This window comes from Hyperolius riggenbachi, chromosome 9, assembly GCF_040937935.1.
Source record: "Hyperolius riggenbachi isolate aHypRig1 chromosome 9, aHypRig1.pri, whole genome shotgun sequence".
NCBI lineage: Eukaryota > Metazoa > Chordata > Amphibia > Anura > Hyperoliidae > Hyperolius > Hyperolius riggenbachi.
In genome coordinates this window covers 126,589,880-126,610,971 of record NC_090654.1, presented here as the reverse complement: position 1 = coordinate 126,610,971, position 21,092 = coordinate 126,589,880, and the positions used below count along the sequence as shown (strand labels likewise).

At 46.3% G+C, this 21,092-nt stretch overlaps 1 protein-coding gene across 1 annotated transcript in view; it reads right to left on the bottom strand.

Annotated features, from left to right (window-relative positions):
* Positions 1-21,092, bottom strand: part of LOC137533559 (Fc receptor-like protein 3) — a 106,670-nt gene that overhangs the window by 49,753 nt on the left and 35,825 nt on the right. The window contains exons 3-4 of the mRNA XM_068254926.1: positions 19,764-20,009; positions 6,508-6,777 (exon numbers count right to left, since the gene is read on the bottom strand). Of these exons, the coding sequence (XP_068111027.1) occupies positions 6,508-6,777; positions 19,764-20,009 (516 nt within the window). The remainder of the gene's footprint in view (positions 1-6,507; positions 6,778-19,763; positions 20,010-21,092) is intronic.

Here is a 21,092-nt window from a genome sequence, read left to right as displayed (position 1 = left end):
TTGCGTTTTCGACCAGCATCGAAAATTCATTGTATGTGGATGCTTATGCCCTTATGCGGAAAAATGTCCACAATAATCCGCATGGAAATTCAATCTATGCGGACGTTTATACGGAAAAATGCCAGCAATAATGCGCAAGAAACTTCTCTGAATGCGGGCGCTAATGCCCTTATGTGGAAAATGTCCGCAATTATACGCAAGTAATGCGAAAATGACTGGCATTAGGCGAAAATTAACGTGAAAAAATTAGATGGAAAATTTGCCCGTCAAAACAAAATTAGGCGAAAATTCTGTAAAAATTTATCGAAACAAATTTTTGCATTTTCGCTCATCACTGGCATGTAGAAGGGCGACCGCTTTGCGGTATTGGTTTTTTGACCCTGCATAGTTTGGCATGCAAAAGCAAATTTGCATGAGCATTGCCTCATGAATAGCCAATTAAGCCAGATTTGCAAAGCCAGATTTGCTAGGGTAGGCTTCTTTTCCACGGACAATTGATAGGCAGTAAAATGCCTCTCAAACTCTTACAACTGCTTGCTGCTGCCTGGAAACTGCTTGCTGCTGCCTGGAAACTGCTTGCTGCTGCCTGGAAACTGCTTGCTGCTGCCTGGAAACTGCTTGCTGCTGCCTGGAAACTGCTTGCTGCTGCCTGGTAACAGCTTGCTGCTGCCTGGAAACTGCTTGTTGCTGCTAGTGTTGGGCGAACACCTGGATGTTCGGGTTCGGGAAAGTTCACCGAACATGACCGCGATGTTCGGCATGTTCGGGCCGAACCCCGAACTCCCCGAACATCCCGCTTTTAGGGGCCCTATGGGGTCGCAGGCATAAGGGGGGAGCATGCCCCGATCGCGGGGGGGGGGGGTCGGAAATTCCCCCCACCCCCTCCGCTAGCGCTCCCCCCTCTGCCCGCTTCCCCATACAAAAGTTTAAGGAAAGTACCGGTGGTAGTGGATGGCCTGGCAGTGGCACTGTGGAGTGAGGAGGAGGAGTCCGGAGAGTGACGCGTTGAGGGAGGCCGGGCAGCGTGCGGTTCAGCGGTAGTACCCTTGTGGTACTTCCGCCCTTTCTCTGAGCTCACGCCCGCTGCCCGGCCTCCCTCAACGCGTCACTCTCCGGACTCCTCCTCCTCACTCCACAGTGCCACTGCCAGGCCATCCACTACCACCGGTACTTTCCTTAAACTTTTGTATGGGGAAGCGGGCAGAGGGGGGAGCGCTAGCGGAGGGGGTGGGGGGAATTTCCGCCCCCCCCTGCGATCGGGGCATGCTCCCCCCTTATGCCTGCGACCCCATAGGGGGGCCGTATTCGGCCGAACAGTGCCCTGTTCGGCCGAACAGGGGCCCTGTTCGGCCAGGTTCGGCCAGGAATTGAGCCGTTCGGGCGAACGCGAACAGTTTGGCCGAACACCACTAGGTGTTCGGCCGAACTCGAACATCACCCGAATAGGGTGATGTTCTGCAGAACCCGAACAGTGGCGAACACTGTTCGCCGCCCAACACTAGTTGCTGCCTGGTATCTGCTCACTGCTGCCTGGTAACTGCTTGTTGCTGCATGATAACTGCTTGCTGCTGCCTGGTAATTGCTTGCTGCTGCCTGGTAATTGCTTGCTGCTGCCTGGTAATTGCTTGCTGCTGCCTGGTAATTGCTTGCTGCTGCCTGGTAACTGCTTGCTGCTGCCTGGTAACTGCTTGCTGAGCACACAGCTCAACAGTCCGTGGAAAAGAGGCCTTAAACTTGGTGTTTGAGCACGCATACATTTTCTCATGCAAAGTACTTCTTCTTCTTGCTTGAAGGTTGAGGCACTTAGTCTATTATATATATAGATAATAATGTTTGTAATGCAAAACCCGGAAACAGCGCCAGAGAGAAGCCTAGTCCTTACATACTCTACTCTCTAATCTCTAAATCACGTCCCACTGCCTTTTCTCCTTACCTTATTACTTACCCTTCCTCTTCCATCATAACTAATTTTTCACTTCAACCTTTCCCTCAACCTCCTGGATCCTACTGCCCTGCCAAACTACTGCCCTCTCTCCCTTTTTCTCTTCTCTTTCAAATTACTTCAGCAACATGTTCACTCAGACTTGGTGTGTTACTTTACCACTAATGGTTTGAGCACCTTCAATCTGGCTTCCCACCCCAGTCACTCAATGGAAACAGCCCTAGTCAAAGTGATTAATGATCTACAGACTTCTAAATCTAAGAGTTTCTACTAGATTAATATCTTTACTATTATTATTATTATTTATGTAGCGCCAACATCTTCTGCATCTTCTGCAACACTGTACAGAGTATATTGTCATGTCACCTAACTGTCCCTCGGAGGGGCTCACTGTCCAATCATAGTTGTATGCCAGTGAATGTATCGTAGTCTGGGGGCTGATTTAGTGGGAAGCTAATTAACTTAATTGTATGTTTTGGGAGGAAACCCGTGCAGACACAGGGAGAACATACAAAATCCATGCAGATAGTTCCCTGGCTGGGATATGCCCTGGAGACCCAGCACTGCAAGGCAAAAGCGCTAACTCCTACACCATATTATATATAACAATCAGTGTTGGCTGGACTTTAAAAACCCCTGCTCCACAGGATCTCTGCCTAGATGTAATACTTGATGTGACTCTCTCATTAAAACCACATATTAATAAACTATACACCTCCTAGTGTCTCCACCTTAATAACATCTCTCTCATTAACCCCACTCTTGCACTAAAATTACTCGTGAAAAGCTTTGAATATTTCCAAACTTGATTATTGCAACTCTCTCCTCTGTGGCCTACTTGCTAACCGGGTGGCCCCATTACAGTCTATCATAAACTCTGTGCCACCACTCATCCATCTCTCTGTCAGTCCCTCTACTGGGTCTATTAAACAGAGGGTACAATTCAAGATTCTAACTCAAACCTAAAAAGCACTTTACAGTCTAGCCCCCTCTTACATATCCACACTTATTTTTAGAGACCACCCTACATGAGCAGGGTGGCAGACCCCCCCCTCCCTCACCTGGGTCAGCGAACAGGGAACAGGGAATTACTCACTTACTTCCTTGCACTCCACCGCTCGCCGAGTCACTTCCTGCAATGCCAGCCACCACATTTCAGTGGAGGGGGAGCTTGGACAGGGGAGCCCCAGGTGAGGGAGGGGGGGTCTGCCCCCCTCCCTACTGCTGTGGCCGCTGCTCCCCATTCCTGGCTGCTACCCCCTCCAGGCTACCTATCGAGGGGGGGGGGGGCGGCATCCTCACACGCTTGCCTCAAGTGGAAAAAAGTCTAGAACCGGCCCTGGGAACTTCCTTCCATGATCTGTTCATCACATTTTCACCATTTTTGATGGAACCTGAAAACTCACCTCTCCAGGCAAGCTTGATGTTGAGGCCCGATCAGCCTTCCGAGTCAATAAAGTTATCGAATTGTAAGAGAGTTGGTACTGCAAAATAGCAGCTCCATCATTTTTTGATAATTTCTGGACAAAATTGGTAAAATTGGATTGGGAATGGTGGAAAAATCTTGGTCGTAAGGGCTTGATCTAGTTTGAGAAGGTAACTGCATTTGATATCGTAATGACTGATGGACCTAACAGACCCCCAGCTGGTGTCCCCGAAATGTAAAGTGCCCTGAGCCCTCCTCGTATTTCAAAGTCTCACCACTCTGCCATGAGCGCCTGTACCACGTGACACTGGTGCATGTGTGACATCACAGCATGTGCCGAATCAAAAGATACTGGCGCTCTCTATGGTAGTGGGCAACGGAGAAGGCCAGGAGTCATACTGGCAGAGAGGCCTGACTTTAAAACACAGAGCACAGGCATGAGGGGGACACATTACCCTTGGGGGGCCCGGCAGGACGATTTCGTGCTGAAATATATTGGAAATTGTTGGGCAGTGTATGGGCAGGCAATAGATCCCTCTCTGATCAGATTCAATTAGAGAGGGATCTATCTAATGGTCGATCTGGCCATACATTGAGTGATGTATGGCCAGCATTATCTGGGTACAGATTACCCAATTCTATGTACAATTAATTAGCTGACTTCTTCAGTTGTGTATTACCCGTACCCTATCACTGTTTAGTAATAGTGTATACTTTGTATTCTTTGTTGTACAGTGCTACAAAAGATTCTATATACATTCAAAATAATAGTAAAGCACTGCAGAAAATGTAATAATGTTAATTCTTAAGTTACACGCTCATACTGTATATTGTTTCCCGCAGTGATCGGAAGTTGATCCCTCTGCAATATTTAAGGGGTGAGTGTTGTACAGTGGTACCTGTAGGCTACATTCTTTACTCAGGAGACCCAAAATGCCCGTCTTTTAAATAGGTAGATGTAATAATTTTTGCCTCCTTACCCATTTAGTATAAAATTTAGTATAAAAATAAAGTAGAAATTAAAAAAAAAAACCTTTCTTGTCCCCTACTTCTCCTTCTTGCCAGCTCTCCGTTGCTATACTATCCAGGGAGCCCTGACAAAGCATCTTTTAGCTTCCCACCAGGGCTCCCCATTGATCCAGGAATTCAACCTATAAGAATCTTCCCTAAGGAGGAATGCTATTGGTCCATTAAACTGACCAATGAAAATCCTCTTAAGGGAGGATTCTCATTGGTTGATACAAAAATGGGGAGCCTCAGCAGAAGACTAGAAGATGTTTTGGGAGGGCTTCCTTAATAGTGTAGTGCAGGAGATCTAGCAAGAATGAGCAGTGCAGCAAATGCTCACAGTGGGTAGGGTAGTGCAGCAATGCGGTGCTTGGTCGCCAGAGTGGTGGGGCAGGGACCGACAGCACTGGGGTTGCCCAGAAACAAAGCAGGAGGATACTTCAATAAAAATTTAAAGGAGAAGACAGATTTAAAAGAAGAATGTAGTGACAGATGAAAAACCAAAGAAGGGGTTTTTATTCACTAAAAAGGTTTACTATTCTAATCCCTAAATAGGTAGTAGTTCAAAAGTGACCCTCTATGTCTATTTACCTGGAAAGGGACAGACATCTAGGATTCACCTTATTAAAAGGGGCTCCCAGATGCTACCTTAATCCCAAGGGTTTATCTCTACTTACATGGGATAGTTTCCTCCACCTCTTCCTGGGCACCAGAGTTGGGGATGAATCCCTAGTCCATTAATTACTTTGTAGAAGAGGGGGAGGCTTTGTCACCCCTCTCTTACAGAGCCCCCGGTATCATGTACCATTTGGGCTGGTATGGCCTAATAAGGCTGATTTTGCCATCCTGGCTATACCTGCCTGCGCAGATGAGAAGGGGTTAGAGAAATCCTTCAGTAGATTAAAAACAAAAATTGGAATGCCCCTCTAAATTTTTTTTAAACTCTTTCTTACCCATACAGGCTGTTGGTCCACCTAGTCGGCCAATGGGGAGCCCTTAAGAGAGCTATTAAGATGCTTTGCTGCGTCTCCAGTGTTCTGTTTTAGATGTTGGAAGCAGAGGGGAACAGTGGCAGAAGTCCCGGTCCAACGGTTCAGAGAGCAATGGTGCCAGGGATGCCTGGCACGTAGGGGCAGGCGTTGAGTGAATCTGGAGAGCCTGGGGCTGAAGCTGTGGCAAGCAATGGGTGCAGAAGATCTCCCAGGGGAGCGAGGCAGTAATGCTGTGGTGCTGAAGGACAACACCACAGCACAAATGCCTCACTACCCATCACCGCAAGCAACACTTAGGCGGATAACTACTGTCCGCCTGAGTGAGGCTATTCTCACTGAGACATCGCTTAAGCCTGAATTTAATTTGCCAGTAAATCCTGAGCAATGTCGGGTGATAAGTAGCTTGCACACATGGTCCATTGTGTCTTTTTCCAATACAATATTTTTACAGTTTTTTTTACTTCTCATTAATAAATAAGGGGTCAGTAGATTAGATCAAAAGGTGAGAGGAAGAGGCCCTTGTTCCTAAACATTGATCCAAATGGAAATATTCTGACATTCTCTCAAGATACCGCCCCAAAGTTGTAAGTCCTAAAGTCATATCAGTTAGTCAGTAAGCTTTGGCTCAGGGATAGGGTCTACAAAATTAGTGTCTCCACCTTTCTGGACACAAAATCTAGATGGTTGCATAGAATAAAGAGTTGTGTGAAGTTGTAAAAAAATCTATGGCCTGGAAGACTCTCATCAGCCCATTTTCCATTGATGAAGACAGTGTGACATGGTACAAGAAAGTGTGGAGCAGTGTTGCTAGACCTGCCAGCCACAAGAGTCTAAGGATCAGATATGGGGCATTTATTACATATTTTGTATTCAGTTAAGAGGATTATATTGGTGAAATGCTGCACAACCAAGAACATTTAATACATTAGGCCAGTTTTGTAAATAAATAAATATAGTAATCAAGTAAATATTATGTAAAACAGTATTCTCTTTGGGCGTAGCCAGCTGTGGGATCTGGTTAAGACTTCATTCTGTCTAGGGTACCAATTCATGATGCCATCAGGATGTTGGTGTTGATGTAAATGCAACATACATATGCTTCAATATTGCAGAGAAACATGTACTAAGAAGAAAATTACCTTTGATGTGTTCAGGGCCTATATATATTTCATCTGCAAAAGATGCATAACCAGTGGACAGTGATAACAATCGTTCACATCTGTATTTTCCAATTATATTACTGTTTCCTGGAATTCTTAATATGCTGAGATTCTCGAGTGTGGGCTCAATGGGGATTCTATCTTTGTAGAATGATGTCCGCACTACTGGATACCCAGGATAACTGTGACATGCCAGTATAAGGTCTTCCCCCTCATACACATTGAAGGGAGCCTGCAGGATGACCACACCTGTAATATATAACAATCAGCACACTATAAATATTAATATCCTCTTGGCTGAAGGGACTGAGTTTGAAATTTTTGGAGCCAGATGAATTAAGAGATGATTTAAATGGTTGGTGTAGGGGATTATTCATACATATATTTTCCTTGCACTGCATTACTAATTAAGCCTGATAGAAACATACACCTTCCTCAATCTCCAAAAGTACAGAGTTCCTGAATACAAACATATTATTTTTTCTTCTTAAAGATAACCTTTCATGTGACCACTGCCAGGGCCAGTTCTAGACTTTTTGCTGCCTGTGGCAAACTTGTGAGGATGCACCCCGCCCCCCCTCCCGATTTGGCATGATCGCACAACACTCGACAATTTACTCTGCTCCAATTCTCACATGACATGCTGCAGCTCAACACAATGGCACACTAGGTAGCTGTGAGTCTGTGATAAACAAACTGCTCACCCTCAGCCATGACATTCCTCCTCAGTCAGGACTGCAGTGCCAACTCCTCCCTTCTGCTGTGTAAGTCAAATAAAACACTGCTGCGCATCTGCCTCTCCTCTCCTCACACAGCACAACAAGCTGCTTTTCCCCAATGATGACCTCTTCACCTGACTCTCCTCCTACTCTGACTGTACGCTGTTAGTGTAAACACAGGACAAACATGCTGCCCCTGTGATCTCTACACCTGATGCAAATGTTTCATCTTGCTTCATGAGAGAACCGGCCCTGACCACTGCACTCCTGCATAGTTGACCACTACTATAATCCACAGGGTGCACTGCCTTTCACTTCCACTTGTGGCTTTTAGGAAAGGGCATGGCATAGACTGCCAGGGCCCTGGTATGTGCTGTAGATTGCCTAGTAGCAGGGCCGGGCCGAGGCATAGGCTGGAGAGGCTCCAGCCTCAGGGCGCAGGGTGGGAGGGGGCGCAGAATTCATTCAGCTGTCATTCCTAATTGTGTTTGAAGCAGAAAGAAATAATAAAAGGGATACATGGCAGTGACTGCAAGCCAGATAACTAGATATGAAGGTTTTGGGGAGGTTGTGGGCCCTGTGGCGCCTCTTAATCTAATAGCAATCAGTGTGTGATGGATGGGGAGGCAGGGATGGAGGGGCGCACTTTGCTGTCTCAGCCTTGGGTGCTAGAGGACCTTGTCCCGGCTCTGCCTAGTAGTCCAAGTAAGCTACAGAGAAACCAGTTGACTTCAATGTTCCAGAGTTAGTGGGGCGACTAAGACCTAGCTATTTTCATGGATAAAGTTTATCTCGAGGATTATACTGTTCAATTCATAGCTTTCCAATATTAGACAAACCCCACTTGTTCAAATTGGATGAGGTTGGCTAATTGGATTTTGTTTTTAACCTTTAAACAGCCCTGCCCAAGTTATCTTGTGTGAGACAACTCAGGGCAGGGCAACCTCAGCTAGCAAAACTTGGGCTGCCTTATGTAGCCATACAGAGTGGCGCAGGAAGCACTTTACATTTTCTTGTTCCTGATGCTGAATTGGCTCTCGACTTCCTCTTCTCTTCCTCCACCTGCAGCGCTGCAATCCTGACATCATCTTTTGAGTCCTGATCGCACAATATAACATGTGATCAGGATCAAGAGGATGATATCAGTGTTACAGCGCTGCTTGGTGGTAGAAGAGGGGTGGTGGAATCTTCCACCACCGAGCTGTGCTGTAACGCTGACATCATCCCCTGGGTCCCGATATCATATCATGTGATCGGGACCTAGAAGAGTATGCCAGGATTGCAGCGCCACTCAGTGAAGGAAGAGGAGAGCTGATGGAGGAAAAGGAGAGCCAATCTAGTGCCAGGAACAGGTAAATTTATAAGGGCACTATGCACCACTCTGCAAAGGCTTCCTCTTCTTGTACTGGAAAACAATACGAGACTCTTTTCATTGCTACTAATGTTCTAATTCTTAGCTGTACTACACATATACAGTAATTCATTATCTCATAAGTTTATTTTTGCTCAGGTTTGCTTTAAAAAGATATTTTATTGGGGCGGCGCCTGACCTGACTTCCGGGAGGACGCATGGCTGAATAGCTCCGGCAGATCTAGCCACAAATCAGCTGCCCGGGCCCCGTCCTTTCCCACTCTCGTGGATTAGCACATCAGCGTGTCACCACTGAACTCCTAGGGATGCCTCCCAAGAAAAATCAGGGGAGTCAGGACCCCGGAATTCCGGAACTCTTTGCCGGCAAGCAGAAGGGCGCGCCGGCCCAAGATGGCGCCCGACCTCTGGGAGACAACTCGGGGCAGGACGGTAAGCGTTCCGACTTGACGGGGGTAACCAAAGCGGACCTACAAAAGCTTTACTCTAACCTCGAGAAGCTCATTAAGGCCTCAAACGCTGACACAGTTAGAGAAATAAGCACCGAGGTGGCTGCTCTCGGGGAGCGGATCCACGCAACGGAGCAGGGCTTGGATGGGGTCTGGGCCTACTGCAAGCAGGTGGGCACGGACATAGATGAAATGCGCGCAGACATTGCTGAGCTCTATGACGCCAGGGAAGATCAGGAGAACAGGGATAGACGCAGCAACCTAAGAATAAAGGGGATCCCTGAGTCTGTTACGGAGATTCAAGTGTATCTTTTGGCATTATTCCGCCACCTCCTCCCCGATCTCCCAGATACGGAATTCCGTATGGATCGAGCACACAGAGCTCTAAGAGCACAACCTAAAGAGGGTAATCCCCCCAGGGATATCATAACCAAACTTCATTATTACAGCACCAAAGAAGCAATCATTACTGCCTCCCGCAATCTCCCGCAGGTGACATTCCAAGAGGCTAACATTTTTATTTACCCGGATCTGTCTCCTATTACCCTCAGCAGAAGATGGGGCCTGAAACCCCTCACCACAGTCCTGGCTAAACACGGAATCCGATATAAATGGGGATTCCCCTTTAAACTCATTATCCCCCACAAAGGACGGCAACTCGTCATCTCTGATCCACAATTTATACCCGAGATCCTACAAAAGCTGGGACTGAAAGTGGAGAAACCACTTCGCTCACCGGTCTCCCCTCCCCCCAAGAGACTCTCTCCACCTCAGCCTGAATGGTCTAGCGTTCCAGGCCATAGTCGAAGGGGGCACGAAAGGGCTGAAGACCTCACCAGTAACCCCTCCAGTCCTGGATCTACATCCTCCAACCCTGGTTGATTCTCCCTGGTGTCTGTTCCTATTTCACCACACATTTTCCCATAGGCTGTGTTTTTTTTTGTGTTTAACAGCCAATAACCGCCACCGGTCGCCTGCATAAGAATTATGCACTTTTGAGTGGCTTCAACGGTTGGAGCATTTGTCGTGCTATCCCGGCATGTACGAAGGTGCTATAGCCCCGGACTAAACTGCGGTCTCTGACTGCAGCTAGTTTAATGTTCGCTCGGGGCATGTGGTTACATGTCTCTCTGTTTTTTATGTTAATGTTGAGTATTGTTTTACATGCTGTTGTTAGCCAGACCTGCTGTCAGACTAGAATACCTACTTCTCTCTTTACAGCAGGTAGTCTATTAAGGCAGCGAGTTCTCTTATTTTTGTTTCATGTTATGCCAGTTTTTATATGTACTATCCTTCTTAGCCGGAATGCTAGTCGATGGAGTAAAGTCTGCTTGCACACCTACCTAAATCAAGGGTTGAATTATAGGGCTCTCTATAGGATTTTTCCTTGGCTGGGTAACTATGGCCGCACCACCATTATCTTCTATAATGTTATTCACAACGGCTGAATCGAGGTCCCCTCAGGGTGTCTCCCATAACTATGCTAATCCTTTAACAGTTTTTACTCATAACGTAAAGGGCCTTAACGCCCCGCAAAAGCGACGCCTTGCTTGTCAATATTATAAACAAGGGAAGGCGGATATTATATTTCTACAAGAAACGCACTATGTCCATAGCAAAGAACCCAAATTCTGGCATAAGCAATATCCCCAGACCTACTTCGCTTCAGCCCCACATAAGAAGTGTGGTGTAGCCATAGTCCTTCATAAGAGGCTCAACTTTACGGTTAAGAATGTTATTAGAGATCCTGACGGCAGATATTTGATCCTATCTGGAGATGCCAACGGTTTGGTATTGACATTAGTAGCTGTCTACGCCCCCTCTGAAGGTTTACGCCCCTTCCTAGCTAAGCTTTCTTCCAAAGTCTTGTCGCATAAAGAAGGTAAATTAATCATTGCAGGCGACTTTAACGCTTCATTAGATGGTCCTCGAGGTCGTGCTAGATCCACCCCCAAATGTTTACTTAAATTCCTGGCAGACACGGGAACATGGGATGTCTGGAGAGCGCTTCACCCAGGGGAGACAGGTCATACCTTTTATTCTAACCCCCATGACACTTACTCCCGCATTGACTTCGTATTTATGGATGCGCCCCTGCTGGCAGAGGTAGTCCAGGCTGAACACTCAGAGATTTCATGGTCTGATCACGCTACTGTTCAGGTAGCCTTCTCTTCTCTGGTCCCGCGCCCGGTCAGCAGGTGGCGCATCAATGAGTCCCTCTTAGTGGACCAAGAGGTTAAGTTGCAACTGACTTCGGAGATATCCTCTTTTTTTGGTCGCAACCTGGTGGGAGATACCTCACAGGGGATTAGGTGGGCAGCCCATAAGGCCACTGTCAGGGGGGAGCTCATCAAAATTTCCTCTATTAAACGTAAGCAAGCCATCTCCAGGGCGAACTCCTTGAAAGCTGAAGTGAGACGCTTAGAACTGCTTCATGCCAAGAACCCCTCATCTCTTTTACTCAACCAGATTAAGGAATTGAGACTCAAGCTTAAGACTCTTCTCTTCCAAAAGGCTGAGAGAGCTATGCGTCTCACTTCGCAAATTTATTATGAAAAGGGTGACAAACCAGATACTATGCTGGCCAGAAAGTTGAGCAACAGAATGGCCCTAAACAGGCTCAACCCTATCAGGGACAACTCAGGGAGGCTTACCCACGACCCTACACAAATCATTAGACAATTTCAACATTACTATGAGTCGCTATACGATGGCACTACCACGGATAGATCTAGGATCTCCGCCCCTGACATGTTGAATTACCTAAATGATATCCCAATCCCAACGATCTCATCCCCACTGAGTTTATCTCTTAATGCCCCAATTACGGTTAAGGAAGTGATGACGGTCATTAAGAAACTTAAGTCATCTAAGGCCCCTGGTCCGGATGGGTACACAGCAGCGTATTACAAGGCCTTTAAGCAAATCTTAGCTCCTGAACTTACAGTCCTTTACAACAAAATCTTAAGGGGGGAGGAAGACTTTCCTCCTGAAATGTCCTGCGCCTCGATTGTAGTTATCCCCAAGCCTGGGCGGGACCCTGCGGAAGTAACGAATTATAGGCCCATATCACTTATTAATGTGGATGTCAAGATCTTTTCGAAGATCTTGGCAAACAGGCTTAACCCCATTCTCCCAAGTGTTATCCATCCGGACCAGACAGGATTTGTTGCAGGGAGACAGACTACGGATAACACACGCAGAATAGTAGGACTCCTGGCCAGGATGAAGCACTGTCGGACGCCTTCTCTCCTCCTATCTTTGGATGCGGAGAAGGCGTTCGACAGGGTGGACTGGAGGTACTTACGACTGGTGTTACAGAAATTTGGGATCAGGGGAGAGTTTCTTAATGGGGTCAGAAGCCTATATACCAACCCCTCAGCCTATGTTTGCAACATGGGCATCACCTCGCCCCCCTTTCCGATCAAGAATGGAACTAGACAGGGGTGCCCCCTGTCCCCATTATTGTTTGCCTTGTGCATTGAGCCATTGGCCATTAAAGTGAGGCGCTCTCCAGATATTAGGGGGGTAACGGTTGGGGCACTGGAATTCAAGACAGCGTTGTTCGCTGATGACACAATTTTCACATTAACTAACCCACTAATCTCGGTCCCGAATCTTTTCAGTGAAATTGACAATTTCTGCCAACACTCTGGGTTTAAAATCAATAAAATCAAATCGGAAGCTATACCATTTGATATTTCTGAGGAGCTTTGCGCTACACTTTCAAATACGTTTGGCTTCAAATTTAAACATGGGGGAATCAAATATCTGGGGGTTACAGTATCGCACGACCTCGAGGACCTTTATAAGCTCAACTACACCCCAATGTTTAGAAAACTACACTCTTTACTGGACGAGTGGCAGCACTACCGCATCTCCTTATTGGGACGGATCTATGCAGTAAAAATGACGCTGCTCCCAAAGTTACTATATCTCTTCAGGGCTCTGCCCATTAGGGTTGCTAGGAAAGATTTAGAGGCACTCCAGTCTAGAATCACAAATTTTATCTGGGCAGGGCGTAGACCTCGCATTAAGTACGCATATCTGGCCAGGCACAAACTCCAGGGGGGTTTGGGGGCCCCTAGCTTACTACATTATTTCTATGCAGCCAGACTCGCCCAATTATTCCAATGGTCTTCCCCCCAGGGCTCAGTAAGGTGGGTAGACCTTGAACAGGAAATGATCCACCCCTTCCCCATCAAGTACCTTTTATGGACCCCTAGGCCCTGTTTAGGCTCAGATGCTCCGTGGTTACCAATCACCGAATCACTAAGTATTAAAAAATCCTTATGCAGAATGTTACCTCAACTAGCCTCTCCCTCAGGGATGGAATCTTTATTCTACAACCTTGACTTCCCACCTGGGGTTTGTGGCCTGGCCTGGGGTGTCTGGAGGAATGAGGGGATTATGTCAGTGGCGGATCTACTCTCAGAGGGTTCTATTCTTTCCTGGCCTCAGATACAGGAGAAACACCAGATTACTAACGCTGAAAGTTTCAGATTTTTGCAACTCCATCATTTTATACAATCTAGAAAGGCAAAGGGCTTACAGTTCACACGTTCCAGCCTTGAGTCCACTTACTCCTCATACCCCCTTCCGGAAGGCCTTATATCTTCCATGTATTATGACCTCTGGTATGTTAAGCATGCTGGGGCCTCCAAGGCTATGACTAAATGGCAGGAAAGGTTAGGGACAACGTTAGACGGACAACAATGGGAGGTCATTTTCTCGGCTATAGCTAGCTCCTCCAAAAACACAGTAACCAAAGAGAGGAACTACAGGTTGATGTATGACTGGTTCAGGACCCCGGTCACGCTTGCCAAATGGGGATTGACTCAAACAGAGCTATGTTTTCGTGGCTGCTTGCTTTCTGCAGATCAATTACACTGTTGGTGGTTATGTCCATTGGTGGCCGATTTCTGGTCCATAACTTTCTCATTGGCTTCTGAGGTTCTTGGGAAACAAATTACGCCTGAACCTTGGGCGGCCTTGCTTCATAGACCAACAACGGGGCTCTCTAGACACCAGAACAAGTTACTGGGCCAGATATGTAATGCTTCTAAAGCCCTTCTGGCTAAATATTGGAAATCCCCTCCCCCCACGAAACCAGAGTTGGTCAACAAAATTCAAGCTATATATGTAATGGAGAAAATGACCTCCTATATTAGGGAAACTATGCCGGCCTTTGACAGGATTTGGGAGCCATGGGAGGTGTGGACCTCGCTCCATCCTTGAGTATCCCCACCTTCGTAAGCATGAAGGAGACCAGTTTCCGGCTAAGATAGTCCTGGTTTAGTTTCAACTGGCTTTTATTTTTGACTTAGGTTCTCTTTTTTGTTTTTTTTTTGTTTTATTTCTTTGTTTCTTCCTTTTCTTTCTTTTGTTTATGCCTGTTCATTTTATTTTATTTTACTTTATCCCCCTTTATCTGGTATTTCCCTAGGAAGACTGGACTGCTCATAATTACAAGGGCCGCAGGACTTGAATTTTCAGGCCCCTTTTGCATTTAAGGTCCATAATGCGATAGTATAAAACTGTAGTCAACTGTTAAATGCAAATTTTATCTCTGTAACCTTGACATCGCTTTCTATGTATATTATGAAAAAAACTATTAAAAACTAAAGTGGAAAAAAAAAAAAAGATATTTTATTGATAAGATGTGAAAATATCACCTAGGAGAAATCGTAGGCGTGAACTGAATGAGGACCGCAATAGTTTAATGTTAGATTTGGGTAAACTCAAAACTTTCTCCAGTGAACTTCATGGAAGCAGAAAGAGACCGATTTGATTGTTGGTGTTTTTTTCTAACATGGTGAATATCGTTATATTCTTGTATATCAAAAGTGCTTCTATCATACAAGAAAAAAGTTGTTGTTTGAATCTTTTTAAACCTGACATTTTGAGGTTGTATGAGGTGTATACTTTCTATACACTAAATTCTAGAATAATTGGAATTTAGTTTTCGAGGATACCTGTCCTGAAGTGACATGTGGCGTGATGAGATAAACATGTGAACATGTATTACTGATCCTACCTAGAACTTGCCTGTGTTCCTTTTGCAAGACTCAAAGGACACCCGAAGCAAAATTGCTTTATTGTTTTTGCTCAATGACACATTCATTGACGTATGCCAGAGCGAAAAGCTATGAACTTTTGACCCTTTTTATCTCTTTTCTGCTCTCAGAAGCCATTTGCTCCTAGGAAAGTGTTTTATAGTTGGAATTTCCTATCAGTGATTGTCATGCTGTAATCACATCCTGTTTAAATCAGGACTGAGTCAGCCACTTGCATACCTGATATTTAACGCTTTCAGGCAGAGAAAGAAAAAAAGGAACACAGCATAGTTATTTGTATGGTAGGCACTCTGTATACCAATGTCTATCTCATCATGTCACATGTCACTTCGGGTATCCTTTAACCTGCTGAGCAGTCTGGACGAGCTCAGCTCGTCCAACACCGCCAGAGGCTGCCGCTCAGGCCCTGCTGGGCCGATTTTCGTGAAATAAAAAGCAGCACACGCAGCCGGCACTTTGCCAGCCGCGTGTGCTGCCTGATCGCCGCCGCTCTGCGGCGATTCGCCGCGAGCAGCGGCGAAAGAGGGTCCCCCCAGCCGCCTGAGCCCAGCGTAGCCGGAACAAAAAGTTCCGGCCAGCGCTAAGGGCTGGATCGGAGGCGGCTGACGTCAGGACGTCGGCTGACGTCGATGACGTCACTCCGCTCGTCGCTATGGCGACGATGTAAGCAAAACAAGGAAGGCCGCTCATTGCGGCCTTCCTTGTTTATTCTGGGCGCCGGAGGCGATCGGAAGAACGCCTCCGGAGCGCCCTCTAGTGGGCTTTCATGCAGCCAACTTTCAGTTGGCTGCATGAAATAGTTTTTTTTTAATTTAAAAAAAACCCTCCCGCAGCCACCCTGGCGATTTAATCAGAACGCCAGGGTGGATAATAAACCAGTGCCTTATACTGTATTTGCAGCTGGGGACTTCGGATTTCAGCAGTAGCTCTTCTGAAAACTAATTAGAGGTCATAACCAGGGGTGTATCTTGAGGGGGGCAGCTCCTGCTACTGCAGGGGGGGGGGGGGCAGAGCTATAAGAGGGCCCCAACTATGATTTCACTCCCTCAGATAAAGAGGTCCATCTTTCAGCTCAGGTGTTTTTGTGGCTACACTTGTTATGGGTGTGAAGATTATGATATCCACACTTGTTTTATGGCCCCTGTGAGATGGCCCCCAGGCTATAAGGGGCATCAGGAGTAGGCAAGGGAAGGGGTGTAAACATTGGGGGGCCCAGTCAACAAGTTTTGCTGGGGAAGCCCCATGGTTTGTACAGTAGTTACGCCCCTGGTCATAACGTTTCTGTGTAGCTGTATGAACATTTGTAATAATGAAAATTGCAATAGGCCATCGTTACTTTGAGATGAGATGAACTAACAGCAGTAATATAAATGTGGTGGTAAATATGGCTCAAGGTTCAAACACTAACTTTCATTCCTTAAAGCCAAAGTAAGCAATTGTATGCGGTGGAGCACACCTCAATAGCTGTAGATATCGATGTGCCTGGTCAGTCTGTCAGCACTGCAGACTCTCATCAGACGTATGGAAAATGATCATCATCATCTGTAGTATTATGCTCTTTTTATTTAATCAAAAGTCACGTACAGCCTATATCAGCAGTGACGTTTTGGAGCGCAGCTCCTTTCTCAAGCCAGGCATATACAGACTACACATTGCATCACAGTACATCCATTTATATATACATCATGATGGACTATTAACCAATCCCGTTAGCCTAAAGTAGTGGCCAACTGGTTAGGTACGCATCATCAGCGGACCTGATGGGGAGCTACACCTTTTGTGGCCCATTGGTCGCCACATTCTGAGTCCCTCCCCTCTCGAACACACATCTTATGCTGCAGTATGGGAGCCCTGCGCCTATTCGCACGTGCGCATAGCGTCGACATCCTGCGCTACCCGCAGTGTGGTGACATCGGTGGGAGTGGCCTGCCACACCACTCTCACACCCACTATGCTATGCGGCCAATGGAAAAGCTCAGGGGAACCCGCCCACCGCATCATAGTGACACGATGTGTTGCAGGTAATCCCCCGCTGACCATTGGCTGTTGTAACACGGAAGTTGCAAACGGAGCTCGTCTGCAGTATAATACAATCTTATGCATTAGCAATGATATACAAAGACATAAGGCGAGGCTTTTTAGAAATCGCAAGGTTACTACAAATCAGGAGAATTAATAGACATACTAAGAGTAATATATAAAGACAAAAATAAAATAAGAATAAAAATAATAAAAATCAATAAAAATCTGAAAATTGAGAATAAAAAATAAGGAATAACCAAAAATAATAAATAAAAATAAATGGAAAATAAAAATACAAAAATAAAAAATAGAAATAAATAATAGATTATAAATACTAAAAAAAATCGTTCTCTAATCGCATGTTTGTGCGACGAGAGACGCACTTTGATTTTCTGTGTGGTCTGGCCAATGTAGGACTGCAGGGGCACTTCAATGCGTAGACCACATACGTGGAATCGCATGTAAAACAATCTTTTATTTTGAATTTTGTGCCTCGGTAGGGGTGTCTGATCTCATCCCCTTTAATTACCGAACTGCAGTGCACACAGTTTAAGCAAGGAACAGTGCCCCTCCGGGACAGTCCACGGTGGCCAGACCGCAAAGTTTGTCTATCAGCATGTACCAGTTTATCTCTTAAGGTGGGAGCTTTTTTGTAAGAAAAGATGGGGATATTTCTAAATTGCTGAATATCGGGGAAAACTATCTGCCAACTATCTGTAAACAGCTATTTCCCACAATGCAACAAGGTTAACAGACAGGAAACTGCCAGGAGTACCACGGTCCTCATAGCTTCTTGTGGGAGGAGTTTCACCACAATATCAGTCATACAGCACCCCCTGATGGTCTGTTTGTGGAAAGGAATAGATTTCTCATGTAAAAGGGGGTATCAGCTACTGATTGGGATAAAGTTCAATTCTTGGTCAGAGTTTATCTTTAAGAGATAAACTGGTACATGCTGATAGACAAACTGTGCGGTCTGGCCACCGTGGACTGTCCCGGAGGGGCACTTTTCCTTTTTTAACCACTTGAGGACCCACCCTTTACCCCCCCTTAAGGACCAGCGCTGGTTTGATTGATCTGTGCTGGGTGGGCTCTGCAGCCCCCAGCACAGATCAGGGTGCAGGCAGGGAGATCAGATTGCCCCCCTTTTTTCCCCCCTATGGGGATGATGTGCTGGGGGGGTCTGATCTCTCCTGCCTGCTGTGGGTGGCGGGGGGGGCACCTCAAAGCCCCCCTCTGCGGCGAAATTCCCCCCTCCCTCTCCTACCTGCTGCCTCCCCCGGTGATCGTCGCTGCACAGGACGGCTATCCGTCCTGTGCAGCCAGTGACGGGACGTCCCCTGTCACATGGCGGCGATCCCCGGCCGCTGATTGGCCGGGGATCGCCGATCCGCCTTACGGCGCTACTGCGTAGCAGCGCCGTACAAATGTAAACAAAGCGGATTATTTCCGCTTGTGTTTACATCTAGCCTGCGAGCCGCCATCGGCGGCCCGCAGGCTATTCACGGAGCCCCCCGCCGTGATTTGACAGGAAGCAGCCGCTCGTACGAGCGGCTGCTTCCTGATTAATTAGGCTGCAGCTGGCGACGCAGTACTGCGTCGCTGGTCCTGCAGCTGCCACTTTGCCGACGCACGTTATGAGTGTGCGGTCGGCAAGTGGTTAAACTGTGTGCACTGCAGTTCGGTAATTAAAGGGGATGAGATCAGACACTCCTACAGAGGCACAAAATTCAAAATAAAAGATTGTATTACATGCGATTCCACGTATGTGGTCTACGCATTATTATTATTTTTGTCTTTATATATTATTCATTATTCTTAGTATGTCTTTTAATTCTCCTGATTTGCAGTCACCTTGCGATTTCTAAAAAGCCTTGCCTAATGTCTTTATATATCATTGCTAATGCATAAAATTGTATTATACTGCAGACGAGCTCGATTTGCAACTTCCGTGTTACAACAGCCAATGGTCAGCGGGGGATTACCTGCAACACACCGTGTCACTATGATGCGGTGGGCGGGCTCCCCTGAGCTTTTCCATTGGCCGCATAGCATAGTGGGTGTGAGAGTGGCATGGCAGGCCACTCCCATCGACGTCACCGCACTGCGGTACCTCGTCAGGTCCGTCTATGACGACAGTGGGTGGCACAGGATGTCGGCGCTATGCACACGTGCGGATAAGGGCAGGGCGCCCGTACTGCAGCATAAGATGTGTGTTCGAGAGGGGAGGGACTCAGAATGTGGCGACCAATGGGCCACAAGAAATGTAGCTTCCCATCAGGCCACTGCTTCAGGCCAACGGGATTGGTTAATAGCCCATCATGTTGTATATATAAATGGATGTACTGTGATGCAATGTGTAGTCTGTATATGCCTGGCTTGAGAAAGGAGCTGCGTTCCGAAACGTCGCTGCTGATAAAGGCTGTACATGACTTTTGATTAAATAAAAAGAGCATAATACTACATATGGTGCTGGTCATTTTCCATACGTCTTAAAGCTAAAGTAAGAACATTGAAGTCCAGGAATGTTCTCTTTAGTATCAGTCCTACAGATACAGTTACTGATGTTCTTTAAAGCAAACCTGATATATCAGCTCACCGGCAATGACATCCAGTCTGAATGTGTCACTACTGGTTCCAGAAGTTGTCCGGCACTGATAGATTCCACTGTGTCCAACATGGGCAAATGGGATTGTATAGCTCTGTCCAGGTGCCACCACCTCATAATCCTTATACCAGTAATAAGTCACGTAGCTTTCTCCATGGCAAGTCATTGTTATAGACTCCCCTTGCAATACTTTGTTCCAGTCAGGACTGAAGGTCACCATGAGGGTCCTTTTAGCACCTATAAGACATCACAAAGGACTGTAAGATATAAAAGAGTGAAAAGTAATGTCCTCTCTTAATATACCATATAAAACAAAGAAAGCCCAATTATAAATTTTGAATCATACTAAATATGCCGCTTGGAGTTGGGAAAGCTCTAGTTGAGCCAAGCCTTGTAAGGATTTTGTTAGCCTTCCTCTTCATCAACTGCGATATGTGAGGGTGCAGGCTAGTGTTGTACCATATTTTATGGTAGACTTACTGTATATACTTGGATACAAGTCGACCTCATGTATAAGACGACCTCAAAATTTGACCCCCTTAAGTTGGAATTTTTCAAAAACTCAAGAATGTCACGCCAGGAAAGCTGATGGCTGCAAGTGGGGACTATGAGGGTTACTGGCTCTGCACTTGCAGACCAAGAGACATTAAAGGGAACCTGAGGTGAGAGTTATATGGAGGCTGCCATATTTATTTCCTTGTAAACAATGCCAGTTGCCTGGCAGTCCTTTTGATCTTCTGGCATATGTAGTATCTCAGTAAAAACCCTGGAACAAGCATTTGGCTAATCCAGTAAAACCTGGGTCAGCTGAGTTAGAGTATCTGATCTGCATATGCTTGTTCAGAGTCTATGACTAAAAGTATTAGAGACACGGGATCAGAAGGACAGCCAAGCAACTGGTATTGCTTAAAAGGAAATAAATATGGCAGTCTCCATTTCACTCTCTCCTTGGGTTCCCTTTAATGTCTGTCTGTACTGCATAAAGTTCTGCAGCCATTAACCCCAACTGGTTCCCAAGTGAAGATATTAAAACCTCCTGGTTCCCAATTGCAGCCAGCATCTGTCCAGTATTGATCCCCTGTGGCCTTTATTGCTGCAGCTGTGTCTTCCCTGCTGTGTGCCTTGTGATCTCGAGTCCTTTATCAGTGCCTTATTTATACTGTAAAATTTTGGTACTGGTAGCAAAATCTGACGAGTTTTAATTCTGGCCCTTTTTATGGTCTACTGGTGACGACCCTACTGTCTAATGCATTCCCTTGCTATTAGCTCAAGTCTCTCTTGTGTGGAACACTTCCACTTGGCTCAATTAAATTCACCCAC